At 40.4% G+C, this 20,793-nt stretch overlaps 1 protein-coding gene across 1 annotated transcript in view; it reads left to right on the top strand.

Moving 5' to 3' along the window:
- Nucleotides 1-20,793, top strand: part of LOC311256740 (lissencephaly-1 homolog) — a 38,183-nt gene that overhangs the window by 1,020 nt on the left and 16,370 nt on the right. Inside the window, exons 2-3 of the mRNA XM_084352024.1 lie at nt 6,903-7,216; nt 19,378-19,462. Coding sequence (XP_084208150.1) covers nt 7,185-7,216; nt 19,378-19,462 — 117 coding nt within the window. The 5' untranslated portion in view covers nt 6,903-7,184. The remainder of the gene's footprint in view (nt 1-6,902; nt 7,217-19,377; nt 19,463-20,793) is intronic.

The following is a 20,793-nucleotide window of genomic DNA, read 5'->3' as shown; positions in this document are numbered from 1 at the left end:
CTTACATGACCTGCTCCTGAGTATATTTGCTCTCCTGTCATCCTGCTGGCCGCTGCCATGCTCAGCTGAAGCTCCCATCATCTCTCCGACTCGGTGTGCTTCATGCGGTTTGTTGGCACAGTGTTAGAAAATCAGGGTGGAGCACGTCGGAGGCGATGAGTTTGTATGTATTGCGTGTACCCAGTACTCAAGTGTCTGCCTTGTTTCTCTCTCATTGTGTGGATGTATGATTGAGTCATCCATGTAGGGACTTTGTGGACCGAGGGCTTTACACTGGGATGAACGCAAACCATCGCTATGGTGGCTCGTAAGGTTGTTGTGCACTGAATCCGACAAACCAGTCTCGCTTGTAATTTTGATCAACCTTGTCGGGATATTAGTGGATATAGATCATTGGTTTAAGGCAGCAGGATCCTTGGCTGATTTACTTTCCCCGGCCAAGCCTGCAAGGACCGTGGTGCAGCTAATCGACTGGATTTATGGGATATTGATGAAATTGTTTATTTAATAAGAACCATAAAAATATTGGCTGTGTGCACTCCTCTCAGGTAAGAGTATTGGCATGTTTTAGTCCATGACTGGCTTGAACTGACTCAAATGCAACCATTTTGAAGAGGCATGTGATCCCGTTTTCAGCTTGTAGTTATTTTGACAGCTATAATCTTTGCAGATGTTGTGGTTTTTGTGAATCTAGTTATACTGTGCTAACATAATTAGCTACTTAATTGATTCTACTCAAGCAGCAAGGCTTCTACAAGGGGGAGAGTAATATGAGAAAAATGTTGGTGTTGTTTAAATGAAAATGCAATGCAACAAAACAATGTTTCATGTCAGAAAAGTAAGATTTACAGACTGACCAGGGTGTTACAATCACCCAAAGTTCAAACTACTGTGCACAGCACAAGAAACGGACTCAAACTGTGTGTTGTTAGACCAATTTTCTACTTGGATAAAGGAGCTAATATGAGAACAGCAGCTCTCTTTCTTATAAAATACGGACATGCTTCATTTCTTTAATAACTACAGGAGCCAGCTGACTACATCAGCTGGTTTTACTTGAAAGCTTCTCAGTCATGCTGAGTTTTATCTAGAGTTGATTTGAATAAGTGCATCCCAGCAACCAGGCTCTATTCAGTGCTGTCAGCAATGGAAACACAGCAACACCAATTGTACAAGCTTCGGCCATTACAAGAGCTGCTCTGCTGGCACTTTTTGCCAGTTAAAAACAACAGGGCTGTCACAGATCTTGTAGGGTGTCCCTCTGTCACATCATTTGTATAAAATGGAAATGTGGAAGTATTACCTGAAAGGAGCCAGATGTACAGTTTGGCCAAGGGGGGCCTTTTTTTATTTATGTCAACATACAGTGATGAGAGCGAGAGGCTTGTCTTTGGATCCTGGCAGGCTGAAGGGCAGATGGATAGCCATATTACTCTCCTTCACTGAGCTGACAGGAGCGCAGAGGTTGACCTTCCAGACAGGCAGCCCACAAGCTCTGGCTGACTGGTCATGACTGACCTGCTGCCAGTACTAACTGCCTGTCAACCTACAAATGACTGCTTCGACACACTGTTTGGACAACTTCTTTTTGTAAAGTGTGAGCAAACGTCTGACAATGTTGGCATGAAACTAACAGTGCCGTCAACAAGCTGCAGAGCCTGTTGAATATAAATTTAGCAGCCAGTTATGGAAGTTGCCAACACAGCCTGGAGAACTGAAAGGTTTGATTTGAACACCTTTCATACTTGCCAGTTTGCCAACATCAACTGACAGACTCAACGTACGTACACCTCCAGTCTAAATTTAGAGCTATCATAATTTCACCCAGTAACTTGTTGGCATGAAGTGAATAAATACCCTGGGGTTGAAATCTGCCAGAGTTGAACAAACATCTTATGGTTGCTGCCAAGTGGAACTTTGCTTGTACTGTACAATTAATTAAAACCTGTTTGAATGAAGGAGGATTACTAGTTGTCATTGTGTTGTCGACACCTGTGTGTGTGCAGGTTGGCTTGGACATGTGATTGATTGTTGTTTCCTTGAGCTTGATGCCTGCTCAGTCTCTTGTCCTTCTTTGTGTGTATATGTGTGTTGGCTCTGTTCTACTAATCAGGCCTCTTCCTTCAGGTAACATAATTGTTTGAACACTACTCGCAGTTTGATCTGCAACACTAGAGCTACAACAATTAATCAATTGGTTGTCAAATATTCAATTAATTGAAAACTGTTTTTGGTTTGACTAATTTAAAATTACTCAAACCAATTAATAATGGTTTTTGACTTTAATGGAATTTTGACTTTAATTTAAAAAGTCAAAATTCTCTGATTGGAGCTTCTTAAATGTGAATATTTTCTGGTTTCTTTACTCCTCCGTCACAGTAATAAGGAATATCTAAGGATTACGGCCAAAACAAGACATTTGGGGATGTCATCTTGGGCCCTAATCAACATTTCACCATTTTCTGACATTTTATAGACTGGACAACTAATCGATTAATTGAGAAAATAATCAACTATGAAACAGTTGCAGCCCTAGGCAACACACGCTTGTCAGTATTAAATGAATAGTTGGTTCATCTGGTGGTGTATGTATGAAGGAACAACTAAAGCTGGTGAAACTGACTTCTTTAGTGTCTTAGAGGATGAATTCTTAAATCTGCTGCTGTGTTGTGTTAATAGACCCTCATTTTATTGGCCACTGAAGGAAGATGTCACTAGCTGTGTACTTTAATAAGGTTCGCTGATTGTTACCAACCCACATAAGTGACACACAGGCACCTTGTGGGTCGTAACGGCTCCAGATTGAAAACTGAGCCAGATGTTCACTCAGTTTCATCATCAGTTAGTGATAAAGCTCTTTGGATGATTTCTGTCTGAGTGCTTTACTAAGAATAACCATTCACAGAAACTGGAGATGATTTACAGAATAATCAGCCTTTAACCAGATTCTCCAGGTTCATATTCCTTCTGGGTTTTTTTTTCTTTTCTTTTTTTTTCTTAAAGAAACTGGACAATTAGTGATGAACAGGCTACCTCACAGTCTAATGACAGCTGCACCAATGTTATTGCTTGACATAATAAATAATCCGTGTTTCTCCAGCTGATACAGCACACTGAAACACTGTTGGTATGTGCATTACTATGTATGTTGGTCTCCTGATAAATGTCAGAGAATGCAGTGTTCAGGTCACATGACTGTTTTGCTTGAGTTTTGGTTAAACAAATCATGAAACTGAAAAAGGCTTTTCTGTTGGCCAACTTTCGGTCTAAAAAGTTCCCTGATGATGATTGTAAAACAGATATTCTTTGATTTTGACTAAAAGTTGTGAAGCAGTCCTATATTTTAAATATCTTGTTTCTTGACTTGTCCTTGCAACTACTGCACAACAATAGTAATAGTAAGTCCTCCTCCTTATTCAAAATAATGTGTCAATCACTGCTCAGAAGGCTTTTGTCTCCCTTTTGTATTGACCTGTTGTGTTAATGTGTTTTGTAAACATGCAGAGAATACATGATGTCTACATTTTTATAAACATTGTCCCGAAATACATGTGGAATTGCCCCTTGCATGACTTTAATGCATGTTTTTCCACTTTATTCAACCATGTCAGTATGTCTCCATGTTGGTTGTCAAGGGTAGTCAGGAATGATAGTGTTACATTCCCAGGACATTGGCGGTATGAAGGTGAAGTCATCAACAGAAAATTAAGCTGCTTCAGGTTCCAGTTGTTTGAGATGCCTGCGTTTGAAAGAGGACAATGATGTAATGTCGCAAGCAGAAAAATGAATCGGCGGTGACAGCGAGGTGATAACTGTCAACATTGTCAGCATTGCTGTGATGGTATGCTTTGTGAAGAGCTGCAGAGACACTATTTCCTACCAGCAGACTTGAACTTAACTTTAGACTGTTGTGTTTTTGTTTTCCTCCTCTTGTTCTGCATTCCACATGGGCGTGTTGCTTTGTGCAGGCCTGGAAGTGTTGATTTATCAAATATGTTGTACACATACCTCGTCTGTCATATTTAGCAGGTGGAGTAAAGCAGAGCTTTGAATTTGTGCTACTGTCCGGTTTGTTAAATTTTGACTGGATGCGTAATTTGCAGACATGTGACTCAAGTCATTTGGTCTCAAGTAAGTCTCAGGTGATTTTGTCTTGGGCAGGTCGAGTTATGTCACAGGTTGTGTCAAGTTAAGTCAAGTGAAGTCCCTTCGCTGCCACAAAAAGACAACATTCTCACCCTCAGTTTCTGTCTTTTATAAAGAGAAAATACAAGATTTTAGTACATGTCAAATGATAATATTGGCCAACTTATCGCACCTTTTCAAAAAGTATGACAATTAATTGAATTTATATAATAATCGATATTTGGCGAAATAATGCGAAAAAACAGATAACTTTAACTTTTTAAAAACATTCAAAAACTAAACTTAAAACATAAAATGAACTCAAGTCATCATGTCTCAAGTCAATTCAAGATGCAAGTCTTTAACTTCCAAGCTGAGTCCCAGGTCATTTATTTTCTGTCAAGTCAAGCAGCAAGTCATCTATGCAGTGAGTCCACATCTCTCCCAATTTGGATGGATGTCTGCAATCCTCACAAAATACTCAGCAGTGTGGTTTTTGAGACTATGTTTCAAACTGCTTTAGTATTTCACAGCTTTTCTGTAAGATCCTCTTTTAAAGATTTGCTGACACATTCGTTTGTTTATTTTCAACACAATTTTCTTGTGACTTTGCTTTGACTGAAAACGATTTTTCTTTTTAGGTCCAAGCCATATGTGTGACTATAAAAACAGATTGTGTGCACAGACAGTGGGTGTGGTTCATTTCAGTTTAGACTTGGCGCTCGGGTGTTGCATTCTGAAACAGACAGAGACAGAGTATGTTTCCCATTATTCATTAGAAATGGCATTTTAACAACAGATGACCTGTTGGGACTCATCAGGAAATTAAACGACAACTCTGAAAGCAGTCAGCGGCATTACTGTAAGGATCCTTTATGAGGCAGTTCCTGCTGCAGCTACACAAAGACCAGAGAATCAATGGGAGGAAGACACATAACCATTATTAACCATCAGTGACAGATTTATAGATGCACCGTTGCTGTAGTCCATTCCCCCTCTCTGACGAGACACGGCCACATTTTGTTCTAAGCCAATTAGCCTGATTACGTGATTGTGAACAAACATTTTGCTCAATATTGAAGCCACAAATGAGATTTGCAGAGAGGGGAGTCTAACACATTAATGGATACGCACAGCGCTGACAGCTGCCAACAGCACAGAGGGAAGTATCAATATATAGTAGATGACCTCGTTTCCCACACTACAGCAGTTTCACAGGTTGACGTGGAAGGCGCATGCCTTTAATGGATGTTTAGTATGTGGAGTTTTAGTAAGAGCCATTTTTAGATCCAGTGTCATCGCCTTATTGTGTTGTTGGCACTGCTGTGACCGTGAACCACGGCAGAGTTTTTTGGGCAACAGCCAGAAACCCCCTGCGTGCCGTAATCCACACACAGTCAGAAGTAAGCTGACATTTGGACTGCTGTCAGGTGATGACATCAGGGTCCAGAGGTTAGCTGCTTTCTGTTGAACAATTTCCCTACAATGTCAATGTGTCTAATGTGCAAATATATAGGCAAACACTACAGTTTTATTTAATAACTTCAGCAGAATGGGCTCTTATGTGCCAGGTTGTTCAATCTTACATCAGCACTCTTCATTATAAGCGTCAAGTCCCTAAGCTGCTGTGCTCCTTTTTATGAAAACAAAACTGAGTGAGAAGGAGAAAATGTCCTTTGTAGTAACGTCACTCCAGCATTATCAACTGAAATGAAGAATGTGTGAATTTTCCTTCATTACAGCTTCTTGGGGTGTTTCCAGTGCTCATGCTTACTCTAGACACATCACTGTCTCCTTCACTGCTCCTCTGCCATGCAGCAGATATCATGCCTAGCACACATAGTCTCCTCTACATGGCTCTGGACATCTGTGACTTGTTGTGTTTTTGTCTGTTTGTTGCAGGAGGTAAATTGGCTTTGTTAGTACCTTTGTTTACTGGTTTGGCAAAGATTTAGTCAGGCTGGTCCCAATAGACTAATAGGCTTATTGTAGTGCACAGTTAGTATTCTAGTGAGTACCTGCTTTGGTGAAGTGCTTTTCAAGACTTGGATGCAGTGTAAAAATAGACTTCATCGCACTATTGTTGGCTGCATTGCATTTTATCGACATTTATTGTTCCTCAAATCAATACACCTTACAATAAAATTTCAAACTAATAAATGTGTTGCTGACACAAAGTGTTTTCATTGTGCCATCAGTCAGGCCAGCCAGCTCTCGAGGATGTATCATAATGAGACGATGGGGTCGGCGAGCTTGACAAGAGCACAGCCGTTACTTGAGCCTGCTCGGCTGTGTCCTGTTTTTCTTTTCTGCTGGCAACCTGGGAGTACGTTGCTGGAGAATGTGGGTCAGCTCTTGTATGTTCACGGAGAAAGGAATTTGCTGCAAGAGCAGGCCAGAGCTCTCAGACCAGACTGGTGACATGACAGACATATCATGGAGGTAGACAGGAGGGGAGCTGAAAAGCAAATGACGGAGGGGGTTATGAAAAGGGGGTGTTTTAAATTTTGTATTTTTATTTTTTTTAATGAACTGTCTGATTAATGTGTATATGCTGTCAGAGCTTTCTCTTTCCGGTAGAAAAATAACTGCAAACATGTTGTGCTTCTGTTATCTTTCCATCGTTGACAGACCCTTCGGCCATTTTATCTGCGTATAAACTGGTGCAGACATTGATGCAGTACGCCTCTGGCCTATAAACATTTACCTCCCCACCCACTCTTCATGTTATCTGTCATGCATACCTAATGTTGACTTTCCCTCTCTCTCCTTTTCAGATGCAGTGTAGACTTTGCTGGTGACTGGTCTGCAGGCTTTCACTTCTCTCGTCCCTGGAGTCAGGCAGTTGGGGGGCAGATTTCTGCGTTCCCCTTCTCTCAGTCTGAGTCTGTTTGTCTGGACAAAACCAACTGCCTGCCACTGGAGTACACAGCTCGTCCTCGCCCGTGTTGCTTGGATCAGCACAGCTCATCTCCTGATTGAGGAGAGCGCAGCAGCTGCACAAGATTCACCTTTTACCGACTGATCCCTCCCGGCCCCGCCCACACTGCCCCGTCACCATGGTGCTGTCACAACGGCAACGAGATGAACTGTAAGTTGCCAACACACCTTTTAATAACGTGGCTGAGACATGAAGGTGTCAGACTTAAAATATGGTTGAAATGTTGTGCATCTGTTGCTGTTGCATCATGTTGCATGGTACCTGATTCACATTCATTTTGTCACACACAGCTGCCAAATGCAACTACATTCCTCTGATGTTACTATGTAACTTTGAAGTGTTTCAAATGGTGAGGTGCTTTTTTCAAAGGCACTTTGAAGGTGTTTTTTTCAAGGTGGGAAGAGCATTATTCATCTCAGGGCTACAACTAAAAATCATTTTTGTTGGGCCGACCGTGTAGCTCAACTGGTAGAGAGAACAGTATCCCACATATGGATTCCTCAGTAGTGGCATGGGTTTGATTCCAACCATTGGCTCTTTGTTGCCTGTCTTCCCCTCTCTCTCAACCACTTTCCTGTCTAAATAAAGGCTAAAAGCAAAACAACAACAAACTAAACTAAAAATAAGCATCATTTGATCTGTGAAAATCTCAAAAATGAGTGAAAATGCCCAATACAAACTCTAAAAACTGAAGATGATTTTACCCAATCATTTATTTTGTCCGACCAACCCTCCAAAATTTTAAGTCATTCAATTTACTATAACATATGACTAAGAAAAGTAGCAGATCCTCTGAAAGGAGAAGCTGGAACTGGGGAAAGTTTGGCATTTATTTTGAAAAAAAAAAAAGCCTCATTTATCAGATGATTTGTTTTCTGTCAGTTGATGAATCTTTTAATCGACTTATGACTGCAGCTCTTATTATATTTATTTAGAAATGTTAGTTTTGCATCATTGTTTCCTCGTAAACCAGACTTGATTTTATGACAATGGTCCTCTAGCTTGAAAGTTGACTACTGTATGTCTGCAGTTATTTTTTATGTAAGAAACAATCATGTTGGTTCAAGCAATTATACTGTGGTTCTCCCAACTCCAACAATTGGAGCCCCTTAACTGGAGATCAAGAATAACATTTTCTATTACGCATTTTTCGGGAATTTTATACCTTTCTGTTCAACACTCGACAGTTGAGAGATAAGAGAGAGGGGGGAAAAGCAAACATCCCCTGCCACACACAAACCTTTGCCTCGTCTTAATCTTCTGCCTGCTGTGATTTTTGTTGATGCGTATTGGCAGCCCATGTTACTCCTCCTCTCTTCTAATCTAATGTGAGGGTCAAATGAGCTAAAGCTGAATCAGATGTTTTTTTAAGCTGTCCAGTGACATGAATGCCAATTACTGTATCAAAGAGCTCTATAAATAGCTTAACGTGGGCCTGTTGCAGCAATCTACTACTCCTGAACCACTGGTATTTTGTCAATTGTTTTGAAACAACACCTGTTTTAATTTTCCCATTCATGACAGTGTATTGTTTGTGTCCAGGAAAGAATGAGTAAGGATGCGTATTGATTACTGGGACCAGTTAAAATGGGGAAATTTTTTTATTTTTTCTCCTTAGTACCCCGCAGGAAGAATCAATGACTGGTTGAAGGTTCCTGAGCTCCCCTGAGGTCTTGTAGCACAAATATATTGATCCTCCACCTACACTTCCTACCCCTGAAAATGTTTAGTATTCCCAATTTGCCCTATGTGACCTCAGGAGAAGCTCAGAGTGTCACCTTTGACCCCAAAATGAAGCCATGGAAAAAAATCAGGGCTCCAAAGCTCTGTGCCTGCTGTCAGTGATTCCACGGGGAAACCATGTGCTCAAGATGTCTGAAATCTGCCTACAAATTGTCTGGCGCTGGTACAGAAGTGGCATACAGACAAAGACGTACTGCGTGTGTGTGTGTGTGTGTGTGTGGTATATAGTGAGCAAGAAGGGAAAGTGAGAGAGACTGCGATAATGGGGGAACTGTAATTTGGCGCTGCTGAGTCTGTGTGCTTGGTAATTAACCCCTGAGGCGGGGAATAAAAAGTTAAGGCAGCTCAATGTGAGATACAAGGTCATGAAAAGAAGATGAGATGATGTTGCTGAGCTTTAGTCCTAAAGATTTTCTCTCTACTTAAGAAGTATGTTAATATTACTTATTTTAAGAAGGATATGGTAGCAAAATTTATCTCCGACCCTCTCTGTTGATTGTTCCCCCACACGTCTCGCACTGTCATCAAGAAATGCATCAGTGTTCACATGACGATGCTCTTAACATTCCCAGCAATGTTTCTGTGTTTTTTAGATTAGCACTGTGGGAGGGGTCTGTTGGTATGGAGAGATCTATTGGAATGCTAATCTTTGAAGCTATTTGGTATTCAAAGGAAGCTGCCAAGGACCCCCCACCCCTTCACCCCTTTTTTCTCCTCTGTTGCACAAGTCTCTGGCCCAAAAGCTTACAGGAAACTGGTATGGGACCATCGCACCACTTGAGTCTCATTCAAGTATCTGTTGCATTCTTGTCGTTGGAGATGTCGCTTGGCTCAGCTGGTGCTCTCATTGAGTTTGTCGGCTATAAAGCAGCTCTAAGATCTTATTTCCTAGCCAGCCGATTTTGAATCAGGCAATATAGCAAAGGGGGTAATGGGAACAGTGACTGGTTGACTGCCGCTAATTTTTCATTGGGCCCCCTCCTTGTTTGACAGCCTTGTTTTCCATCACACAGCAAACAAATAGATTTTGTTCTCATTGCATTCAGGCCTCCTCTTCCCCCCTTCCACGTTTTTAAGCTCAACTGTCAGAGTCTATCTAATAACTGCAGAAAAACTGTCAAATCTGCACTAACTTTACTGTGCGTGCATCAGAGTGAATGTGTTTTGGCATTACATTCTTTTTTTTTTGTAACATGAAATCATAAAGAATGAAAACAAAAAAACAAGACAAGGCCTCTTGTTGTTTTCTTCTCTGTAGACATTGACCTGCTCCTTTTTATTACCCCGGTGTGGAAGAACATATTCTAAAAAGAGAAATTATCTTCATCCCCTAAAACTGGTGTTATTTTGTCAGCACTGCAGTCAGATGCTGTGATTGCGCAGCATCTTCACAACAACTCTATTTTTGTGAGCATAGCCAATGAAAAGCACATTTGTGTTTCTTTGCAGGGTCAGGGGACTCGTCCCCGCTGGCAGGTTGTAAAAATAGACACAAAACACAAACTATCTGCTCCTCTGAAAGACCTGGAGGCACCCATGTGCAGATTGGTTCTTGCTTTTGAACTCTCTCTTCGCTTTACAAAGAAAATCCCCTCAGCTGTCTCCATGTCTTCGGTTAAAAGATGGTTCATGTGATTTTCGTCCTTTTTCCATTGCCCCCTGGCTGTGATCGTGGTGACATAACAGATCAAATGCCAAGATTTCTGCCAAACAGAACACATAAAGGTGACTTAAACAGGGTAGAATGAAAGAAAAGGCACTTAATCACTTATTCCTTATTTACTTTCATTGGATGATATGTCGTTTACACGGACATGTACCAGATCATGTGCATACAAATTAGTATAACTATCTAAAACTCAACTTCCAGCTTCTGTCTTTTGGTCTTCCTTCCTCAACCTGTGCAACTTTTCGGTTCTATAGCTGAGGATGTAGTGTTGACATGTCTCTGTATCCTGGCTCCTGTCATCATACGCAAGCAATCCTAGAGGAAGCACTGCTATAAACTGAAAGCGATAAGACAAAGAATGTGCTCCTGATGCAATACTGTCTGCAAGAAAGTGAATCAATTCCCCCCAAAATTGGGAGCACACTGCTTTTGTTGAAATACTGAAACTTGAAAAGCTTTTTCTGGTTGAGGGTTAATCAGTTTCTGCCCAACTTTACAGTCTCCACCAAAAAAAAACTGAGATATTGTCATGATTAAATTATAGCTTTGTGAGCAAAAGCATACATTGGTATTGATCTGGTGTCTTTTTAAATCATTTGGCTACATTCAGTTGCACATACCTTTATGAAACCATGATTGCATTGTCAGTTTTAAGCGCAAGTGACCAGATTTGTGGATTAAAGGTCAGCGCTTATACCCTTTTCATTAATTTCACTGATTGCATCGATTAGTCCTTAGTTTTGGGTACAGGGATCAAGTATTTCAAATGGTTGTCATGAATCTGGGAGCACTCCAGTGTTTGGTTGTGACAGGTGCCTCTACAGGGGGATTCTAACACAGATATTTGTTGCTGGCACACACAGACACTTCGTCTCTCATGTTCTGTTCCCGAGCCTCTTTATTGGTGCTCATTGTACTGAACGTGGCTGTGTGCCTCTGCAGGGGGGCGGAGGGGTAATCAGAAATGTGGATCTGATTTAGCCTCGGGACTGACACACAGATGGATTGGCATGGTAACGGTGTCTGTGGTCTAGACCCATCATCCCATATCAATTCATCATCCCCTATTTATAAAGAGGACCTCGGTTTAGGAAGAGGACCAATCTGCCGGATGTAGAAACCTGAATTTCTCTCCAGTGGTTAGTTAGTAGTCTCCTTCCTTTCTTGATTTCTTAAACACAGCATCAGCTCACTGCTTTCCTGGCTACTTGCTTTTCATGTCAATCAGACCTTTCCTTTTCATGTTTGATTGCTACACCTTGACAATAAATACACATGTATTATAATTTGATTGATTAGTCTATCGACAGAAAAAGAACCGGACACTATTTTTGATCATGGATTAATCGTAGCAGTCATTTTTCCAAAATGTCAGCACGTGATGCTTTTTATGTCCTTTTTATGATACTATTCTTTGGGTTTTGAACTATTGGTCTTATAAACCAAGATATCTGAACCCGGCACCTTGGACTGTGGAGAACCACTAAAGGTTTTTCAGAATTTTCTGACTCTTTATCAACAAAGTGAATGATTGAGAAAATAATCTGCGTATTAATACATGGAAAATCATTAGGTGGCGTCCTAATGTATTGTAACCCCCTGATCATATTATGTTATATGTTTCATATCCAGAATGACAAAAGTTTGTTTTTGCAGCTCTGCCCACAATAGCATTAATACAACATCAGATATTGAAAAGGATTGCTACCTCAGTGGATATGGTTTAGTAAAATATCTTATTACCCCTTTACATGCAATATGTGATTGGAAGCCTCGTCTCACGTTATCCTTTGTTTATCCAACCTTTAATTGTACACATCGTCATGGGATTCAAGAAAGCACACTTGACTCTTTAAAGCTCTAGTGTAAGCTCAACCAACAGAGCTCCATCATCACCATGTGACAAAAAAATACACTCTGTGCATGCTACACAACCATTAAGAGTGTGGCTTTTTTGTGTAGACTGGACAGCTAACCTTTAAGCTCCGTGCTGCATTGTGAAGAAGAATAGTTTATTAAGTCTGAACTCAGTAAAAAAGTCCTGGATTGGACTTTTCTTCTTCTTCTTCTTCTTCTTCCTCTTCCTCTCCCTCTTCCTCCCAGTGAGTGGGAGTTACCTCTTTGAAGTTTTCTTCTAGCTTAATGGTTGATCCCCACTGTGTTACTACTAAATTAAATGAAAGGAGATTGCCTTCCCCCCTCTCAATCTACCTGTTTCACATTTGAAATTAGCAGTGTTATGATAATCGACCCTGTAAGAGGCTTTTAGATGGTTGAAAGTTGGGAACAAAGTAAAGGGCAGAAACTTTAATAGATGAACCAAATTTCTGCTCTTTTTTTCTCTTTTAAATGATGTAGTGGATTAATTGTCTGGTTAATCTCAGTAATGATAACCGTCAGGTAACATGCGTCATGTCTCTGTAACCAGTGCTTGAGGCTCCTCTTTATCAGTCAAGCAAGAGAAATATTAGATTGGTTACAGTTTTCATGGAGATCGAATCGTAACTGGACCATTATGCAATCCTGTCATATGACTTTTGTGGAATGTTTCTGGTAACAACAAGTTCTCCTCGAGAAGTTATCAGCTGTTCAGTACTCAGCTGTTAAGATGGAGGAAAAAGCTTAACTTTTTTGGTGCCCTACAGGCCTGCTTCTTCTCTTTATACACCTTCTACTTAGCTGAATATGTCTCTCTTAGTTTCATGCATGTAGTTTTCATGTAGTTTATTTCTGTTAACATTAGTTAGAGTTGTTTACATGAGACATGACCATCCTGGAGATGTGAGATGAGGCTGGTTGTACTTGATGTACGGCACCTGGTGTTTTTCCAGTGAAGATTACTGTTTGATTGCACTGATGACGTTTATTGTTGAACAGTAAAATATCCTGCTTCCATTACATATCTTTATCACAAGTGTTTGATAACCACATTTGTAGGATAATTCCAAAAAATGTGTGTATGTCAACCGATGTATCGATACCGTAAATCTTTACTCCCGAATATTGTGTCTGCATCTGCACCAAATATAGATTATCACTCGAGCTCTACTCCCAACAAATGTGTGGCTTGGGTAAACTGTCATTCATACGAAAGATTTCCTCATTCTCCCTTTCATTCTCAAAGGGCTAATTGGGAGTGTTGCCCTTTTTTACACCTGAACAAAACATGAAAAAATATCTGGAAAATGTCTAAGTAAAGCTTCATGCTTGGCAGAAGTGGCTCTGTTTTGGTCCTGAAAAGATGTCTCACACTTTACCAAGTAAGCACAGTCTTAAATTGAAGACTAGGGAGGTAAGAGTAACATGAAATTAGCTGTGATGGTTCATTTTTCTTTAGCAGTACTCTCATGTGCTGCTTGTGGCCTTGTTGCTTGAATACGTGTACTTAGGCCAGTGCAATGTGCTGATGTAACCGCTGCCTCTGCTGTCGTCCTCTGCTGTTTGCACAGTGGTTATCATCTCAGAACAACCACTGGTACAACCTTTGTTAGCTTTATGAAACACAGCCAGTGCCACCAGAAAATCTTCAGCCACATTACCAGGTGTTTGGTTGTTTTCGAACGAGTAATCTACTGATTGAGAAAAAAAGCTGTGACAGTGATATATGCCTGTCAAGTAATCCATAGGAAGGTGAATTGTATATGTGCTGAGGGACCTTCTGGAGTATAGACTTCAGCTTCCCCCTATTAAACATTCATGTGCAGTTTTGAAAGATTGAACAGGTCCATACATCGTCTGGTCTAGAAATACCCCTATGTGAGGTCTGTGTCCTTAGACAGATATACGGCACAGGGCAGTGGCCTCGCCAGGCAAGCAAGATTTTCCTTCTTCTCAGATTTATTACAGCATTTAGAGTCTGTCTGTAGCTAATGAGAGCGCAGCATGCACTGAAGGCTCGTGTTTCTTTTGCATTTATGCAGAGTAGGCGGGACGCCCTATGTGTCTGTAATGAAATGTGTTTTAAGTGGTGCTTTGACAAGAGAGTACTGGTAATGTTCTTGCTGGATGACTCATTTTTGGACTTTGTAAAAAAAAAACTGTTATTATTGACTGTGTAAGAGCATTTAAGACACTAGATAATTGACTAAATAAATACAAAAAATACATTGATACAGTTGAAATAACTGTTAGCGAGTGGTTACCGTCACCTCAGCCTCCATTGTTATCAATGTAAACACAGCAGCAGTGCCGACGAGGTTGGCAGAAGCAGTCGAAGTTGATGGATCGACTTTTTCCGACTACAGACAGGAAACCGATGCAGGAAACAATACAGGACCTGATTTTCTGTATTGGAGTTCACTGAATGATGCACCTTTTCACCAGCAGAGAACAGACAGATTAATGAAGAGAAACATTTCAACATCAGCTTCAAAGTCTGATTAGCCTGGGGCAATAAAGAACTTTTATGATGCTGGTTAATAAATCTTGATATAATAATTATATATTGCGAACCAGTTCCTCTATTTTGAGCTGCAACCTGCTCAGTTTAACTGCACAATTAGATTACACTAGGTGGATAGTGGATAGTAGGAGTACTGGCTGGTAGGATTGTACGTAGCCGAGACCCAGGCCGCTAATTCAAAACACAGAACATTGACGTTGCTGGTCAGAAGCCACAGCAGAAACTACTTGCCATTAAAAAGCACCTTTAGTGTCAAAAAAGTGCGAATTGATATAGCCAAAAATCTAGTATTGTGTAAGTAGTAAATGTATTTTCTAGTTTGGTTTGCATCTTTATAAAAAATACATTATTGACTGAGTTTGATAACTTTTAGCATTAAGTCACTTTTGCAGAGAAGGTGTTCACTCAACTTGCAGTATTATTGTGGTATCGCTCAACTGTGGCCATGCTAAAAAAGCACAAACATGAGTGAATGTTGGATCATAATCCAGTGACCATTGAAACAGAACGTTCCTGCCACCACCAGGTACAGCTTATCCTGCTTTTGAACTACATGAGATGCGCTTGATGTATAATGCAGCACACTTCAAAGAGCTAAACACTGTTCAATGTTTTAGTTACTGAAACTGGTCACGCTTTTTGCTTTTGCACAGAATGTAGTTAAATCTTAGGAAAGGTGGAGGCTCTGTTAGTGTGCTCATCTCTAAAGTGATGTGAAACTGAATGACCATGAGGCAGGAATTGGAGGAAGTGATGTCACTGGCTGACTCCCCTCTCTTCTCAGAAGAATGAGGTCATGCATCCCATCCCTGTCGCTCGTTTGTGTCACCGGCTGCACTTTCCCTCTCACTCCATTAAGGCTTCATAGTACATGAGAGAGCAGCTTTTTACTAGAGGTCTGACTGACCACAGCACTGATATAACCCTAATCTTGACTGAATGACTCAAGATTGCTGTTGTACTTTTGGAATAGTTGGTGATTTGGACAGTTTTCAGTCATGATGTCCTCAGGGAGAAAGCCTCTTGACAGTTATAGTATGGGCTGTCAAGCTTTCTATTGTTCTTTCCCATTCTGTCTGTCCTCTGTGTCCACGTACTCGCCCTGCCCTCTTTCTCACTATCTCCTCATCACGTCATCTAGCTGTGGGCTGCTAGTAACCATGGAAACCAGTCGGTTTGCTCTCCTTTTGTCGACATACGTACACATCTTTTCCCCTGTTGTCGTCCCCTTTCCTCAGTGTTAAGGAACTGGACGTGTAAAACTGCTTGTTGGTGTGTGGTTTGTTGTTATGTTTTTGGCCACATGTGGGCTAAAGTTTGTGTTCATGTCAGCACTGAGACTCTTCAACAGATGTCCACTCTGACAGTATTGTCCACTTCTGCTTAGCTATGGTTTTAAGTGCTTATACTTGAAACTGTATGCACTTAAAAACAGGAATGGGATGTGTTGTATATAAATATCGGCCCCCATTTTGTTCACATCCTTTGCTTGTTTGTGCAGTTTTGACCAAATAATTTAGTGTGTACTCTATTCTTCTTGCAAAAACACTCAAAATAAATTAAATATGATTTATGATTACTCACTCATCCCCTGGAGCTACATAAATAGACTGCACCACTGTCTGGTTTGCATACAACACCATGCAACATATTAAGTGAGGCATTAACCTTCAACACAGTGACTTTTGTCTTTTACAACTGTAAAGATTATCGTGTCCAGCTACTCTAACACTGCTGTTCATGCAGATGGTTAATTGTTTGCTTCATTTCTCTTCATTTGTCTCAATCTCACTTTTGCCTCAGCCACAATTTAATAAATGCATAAGGTAATATACTGTTGGAGGCTACCTGTTTGTTACAGTTGTACAAGACTGAAAGAAGACTACAATAATGTTAACTAATCGCACATTTGCTTCCATTCTCCATAGAGCTCTATGTAACTTGTGAAATTGCTGCAAAGTGATTTGGTTTTGTGCGTTTTTCATGTTCTACCTAGAAACATTTTGACTAATTCAGGACCATTCAATACCTTTCCATAATTTCATACAATCTTTCTAATTATGATAGCTCTTGGTACTACTTTGAATTGGACTGTAAATGGTTGGTGTGATATGTAGTTGGTGGGTTTGTTGTAAGCACACCTGCTCATACACTCTCTACTGACACACCCAAACCACATAAAAGCTTCCCCTGTGCCTCAGCTCCCCTCACCTGCTTAAACACTTTCCCAGACTTGCTAGCACACCGCGGCCCTCCCCTCCAGTTTTCGAGACTTGCGGCAGGCAGGCTGTCAGAGGAGTAGATAACCTCCTGCTAACCTTGAGCTGTAATAAGGACTGCTCCTGTTGTCATGGGGATTCAGGTGGGCAGAGGAGACGAGGGTCTCGGTGCTTAGCACTGACCGAGAGGGCACAGGGGGCACAGGCTGGGCTGACAGATTGTACCTCCCACCCCCTTCATATTGGCACCTCAAAGCCTTGCCTGCCTGACAGCTTGTCTGACTTCTCCTGGCATTAATGGTGGGGTTCGGTGTGTGAAAAAACTGGAGGGCTGCAATCGAGGAAATGGTGCATTACCATTAGTGGAAATAGCATTTTTAACAGACGTTCATGAATTCAGTGTCTTTGTTTGTGCTCTTTGTCATGTTTTTTCCAAGTAATAGAAAAACTGAGTGCATAGCGAGAAAAGTGAAAAGAGGAACAAATCCACAAACCAACACTGAGGAAATAACCAGTGTTCACATGAGTTGTTGTTTGGTCATTGACTGCTGGATCAAGACTTTCTTTTTAATCAAGTAGTATTCCAGCTATTTATTGCTTTGTGATGATAAAGCTGGGTGACTTACAAGAGACGGAATAAAACATTTTTTAAAAAACGGTCAAAATTTAAACAGCAGGGAGAGGTCAGGATATCCTGACCTGTTAGTAGCCCTTATTATGCATCAAGCTCTGGAGCTCCAGACACAAGGCAGCCAAGGCAGTGCTTTCTGTGAACTATTGAGTTTCCCTTCAAGGATTACTTTAAATTTGCATTTTTATCCAATAGAGTGCTAACTCTTAAGTCTCAGTATGCATCTTTAAACATGCAGAACATAAATTCATAAAGTTTGAAGTCCACATGGGGAGCTTCAGCAATGTATCTCCTGTTGAATATTCACTAAATTATGTTAATCAGGTAAGCCTGAATAGTTAACCACTGCTATTGTAAACACAAATGAGTATCCAGAGCTAGAGAAGCCTCTGTATGACCCTGTGTTTGGCAGCATTGTGGTTCCTCTGTAATGGCTTTATTATTCCAGACTATTGGGTTATTGCAACCCATTCTCATTGTGTTTATTGTGAAAGTCCATACTGAGATGATGACACAAATATGAGTGCTTAAAGTTGATATATGAAGATTTTGGGTAACTGCCCAACCCTGAATCAAAGTATAGCCTTACTCTACTAAAAATAGACTTACAAGACTGCATGAACTATCTGTTAAATGGAACATTTTGAATTAAAAAAAGGAAGTCTAATAATTTACTTCTCTGCACCCTCATGAGAATCTAATGAGATGGAGAATAAAAGTCTGAACCACTGAGACTAACTGACTTGAACCTTATTAATAAATCTTTGTAAATTGAACTGCTGCTGAGGCTGCAGTCGTAAACCAAACTTCTGTGTGTGTGTGAATGTGTGTGAATGTGTACGAATGTGTACGTTAGCTGTGTGTGTGGGTTTCCCCTATGGCAGCCCAGGAGACAAAAACAGGAAGAGTAAAGATGGCTTCCTTTCTCCTCGCTTTCAGCTCTGCCTATGTAGTTTCCAGACTTCCCTGTCTTGACATCTCTTGACATATTTGAAATAATAGGACAATTACACACCTCTGCTACCATCCCCACCATCTTTGTGTAGCCTCTCTGAAAGCTGTGGCATCTTTGAATATCTACTCATGTTTGTAGGCAAAAAGGAGATGAACTGGAGTAAAATAGAAGTGTCCAGATGGTTTATCCTGTTTCTCCATGATATGTCGGTCTGTCTGTCTCTCTCTGTGTATATGGAGGTGATGGTAGGATGTACACTGACTCTCATTTTCCCCATATCTACACCATGGGGAGTCATCCCTTCCCATTATTTGCCCACAGCAACAAGAGCTCATTATAGAAGCCAGACAGATGTGTTCTCAATTTGTGTCAAATGGGCGGAGAGGGGTGTGTGTGTCTATGTGAAAATGCAGCAGGCTGTCTGTGTATTGTTTTAGGTAGTTCTAAGTGTTTATGCATGCCAAGCATTTCTATTATATAGCTAGAAGCGTGATAACACAGTCTGAATGTGTGAAAAGCATGTAAAATGTAAATCTTTGTCTGGCACGTTTCCTGAACATGCTCATTTTCTGTCTTTTGTTTTGCAGTGTTGAATACAACTCCATTACTCACGCCGTGTCTCGTGGCACTTTAACAACTATCTTGTCTGCTAATCAGGAGAACTAATTACGGGTCCTCTTTGTCTGTTTCAGAAATCGAGCGATAGCCGATTATCTACGTTCCAATGGATATGAAGAGGCATATTCCACTTTCAAGAAGGAGGCGGAATTAGATAATGTGAGTAGATTAAGGGTGGACACATACATCCGCACAGCCAATCAGACCAATTTATACCAACAATATGCCCTGATTTCCACTTCATTTGTCATCTTTGTCAACATGTTGATGAGTGTGACCGGGAGCACCTGCACCCAATTACTGTGGTCTGTCTGATTAGGGGGTCTATGCTACATGCTCCTGCTCACTGATGTCGAGAAAAGCCTTTATCCACTTGTTAATGTTACATTTAAAACACCACTGTGACATATATACTGTTTTTATTTTGACATCATTGGCTTTACTTTACTGATAAAATGAGAATTTGTCGGCTTTAAATATGTTTAATACACTTTTATTAGGTACACGTGTATAATCTAATGCATACAAATAAAGCTGCTGTGCGCAATTCCTATGTTTATGATTCCTATAATGTGTTTATGATGTTGCATTGAAGTCTGTATATTGAGAGGTGTTCCTAATATTCTGCATCTAAACAGGGAGATCAAAAAATTAGAAACACGTGAGTGTAATGTCGTCTAATGTATAACTGCCTTCAGTTATGAGCTCTATGATAAAAATATAATTGTCGTTACACATTTCTGATCATCTCAACAAAAACTAATAATTATAAACTTAATAAAGGTGGAACTCATACCAGAGTTGTTAAAATGAATTCCAATAGATTGCAAAGACGTGCCTAATTAAGTGTGTCTTCCCTCTCTTTATTTTGTATGCATAACACTAAAATGCTGCATCATTATGTTTTGCCTTCAGCCTCTCCTCACACTGCATCTCGGCCATGTTCTTTCCATTTGTCCTCTTGTACCCTTGCTTTTCTTCTTGTCCCTTACTCAGAATTTTCCAGTTCAACCTTTTAAGCAGTGCATAATCCTTAAAAGAAGCCAAACAAATAAAACATTGTATAATTAACAGAACAGCAGTAACATTTGTGTTTATTTGGACTCCTGCACATTGGGTTTGAAATGAAACACAACTATTGTGCAAAATATTGTGGCAGCATGAACTTTAATTTTAAGGTGTTTACATCCACAGCAGATAAAAGTATAGGGATTGTGGCCTTTCACATACATACTTTCCCACCATTAGGGGACAAATATTTTTATTAAAACAGAAGTAAAATAAGCCATATTTAATAAAGATCCTTTGCAATCAATTGCTGTCTAGTTTAGTGCAGACTCTGGCAGACCGTTGTGATGCTCCACCAGGTCTACTTTTTGCTGGTTGTGGGGATTTTTAGGTTTCAATATGATCTTTTAGTGTCTGAAACACATGCTCAGTCATATTCACTGTAGGTCAGGTGGCTGAACATTTAATGCTTAGCCACATAA

The sequence above is a fragment of the Pagrus pagrus genome (genome assembly GCF_965226575.1).
Source record: "Pagrus pagrus genome assembly, chromosome: 4".
Taxonomy (NCBI): Eukaryota; Metazoa; Chordata; class Actinopteri; order Spariformes; family Sparidae; genus Pagrus; species Pagrus pagrus.
The sequence above is the reverse complement of the archived record's forward strand: the minus strand, read 5'-3'. Positions and strand labels throughout refer to the sequence as shown.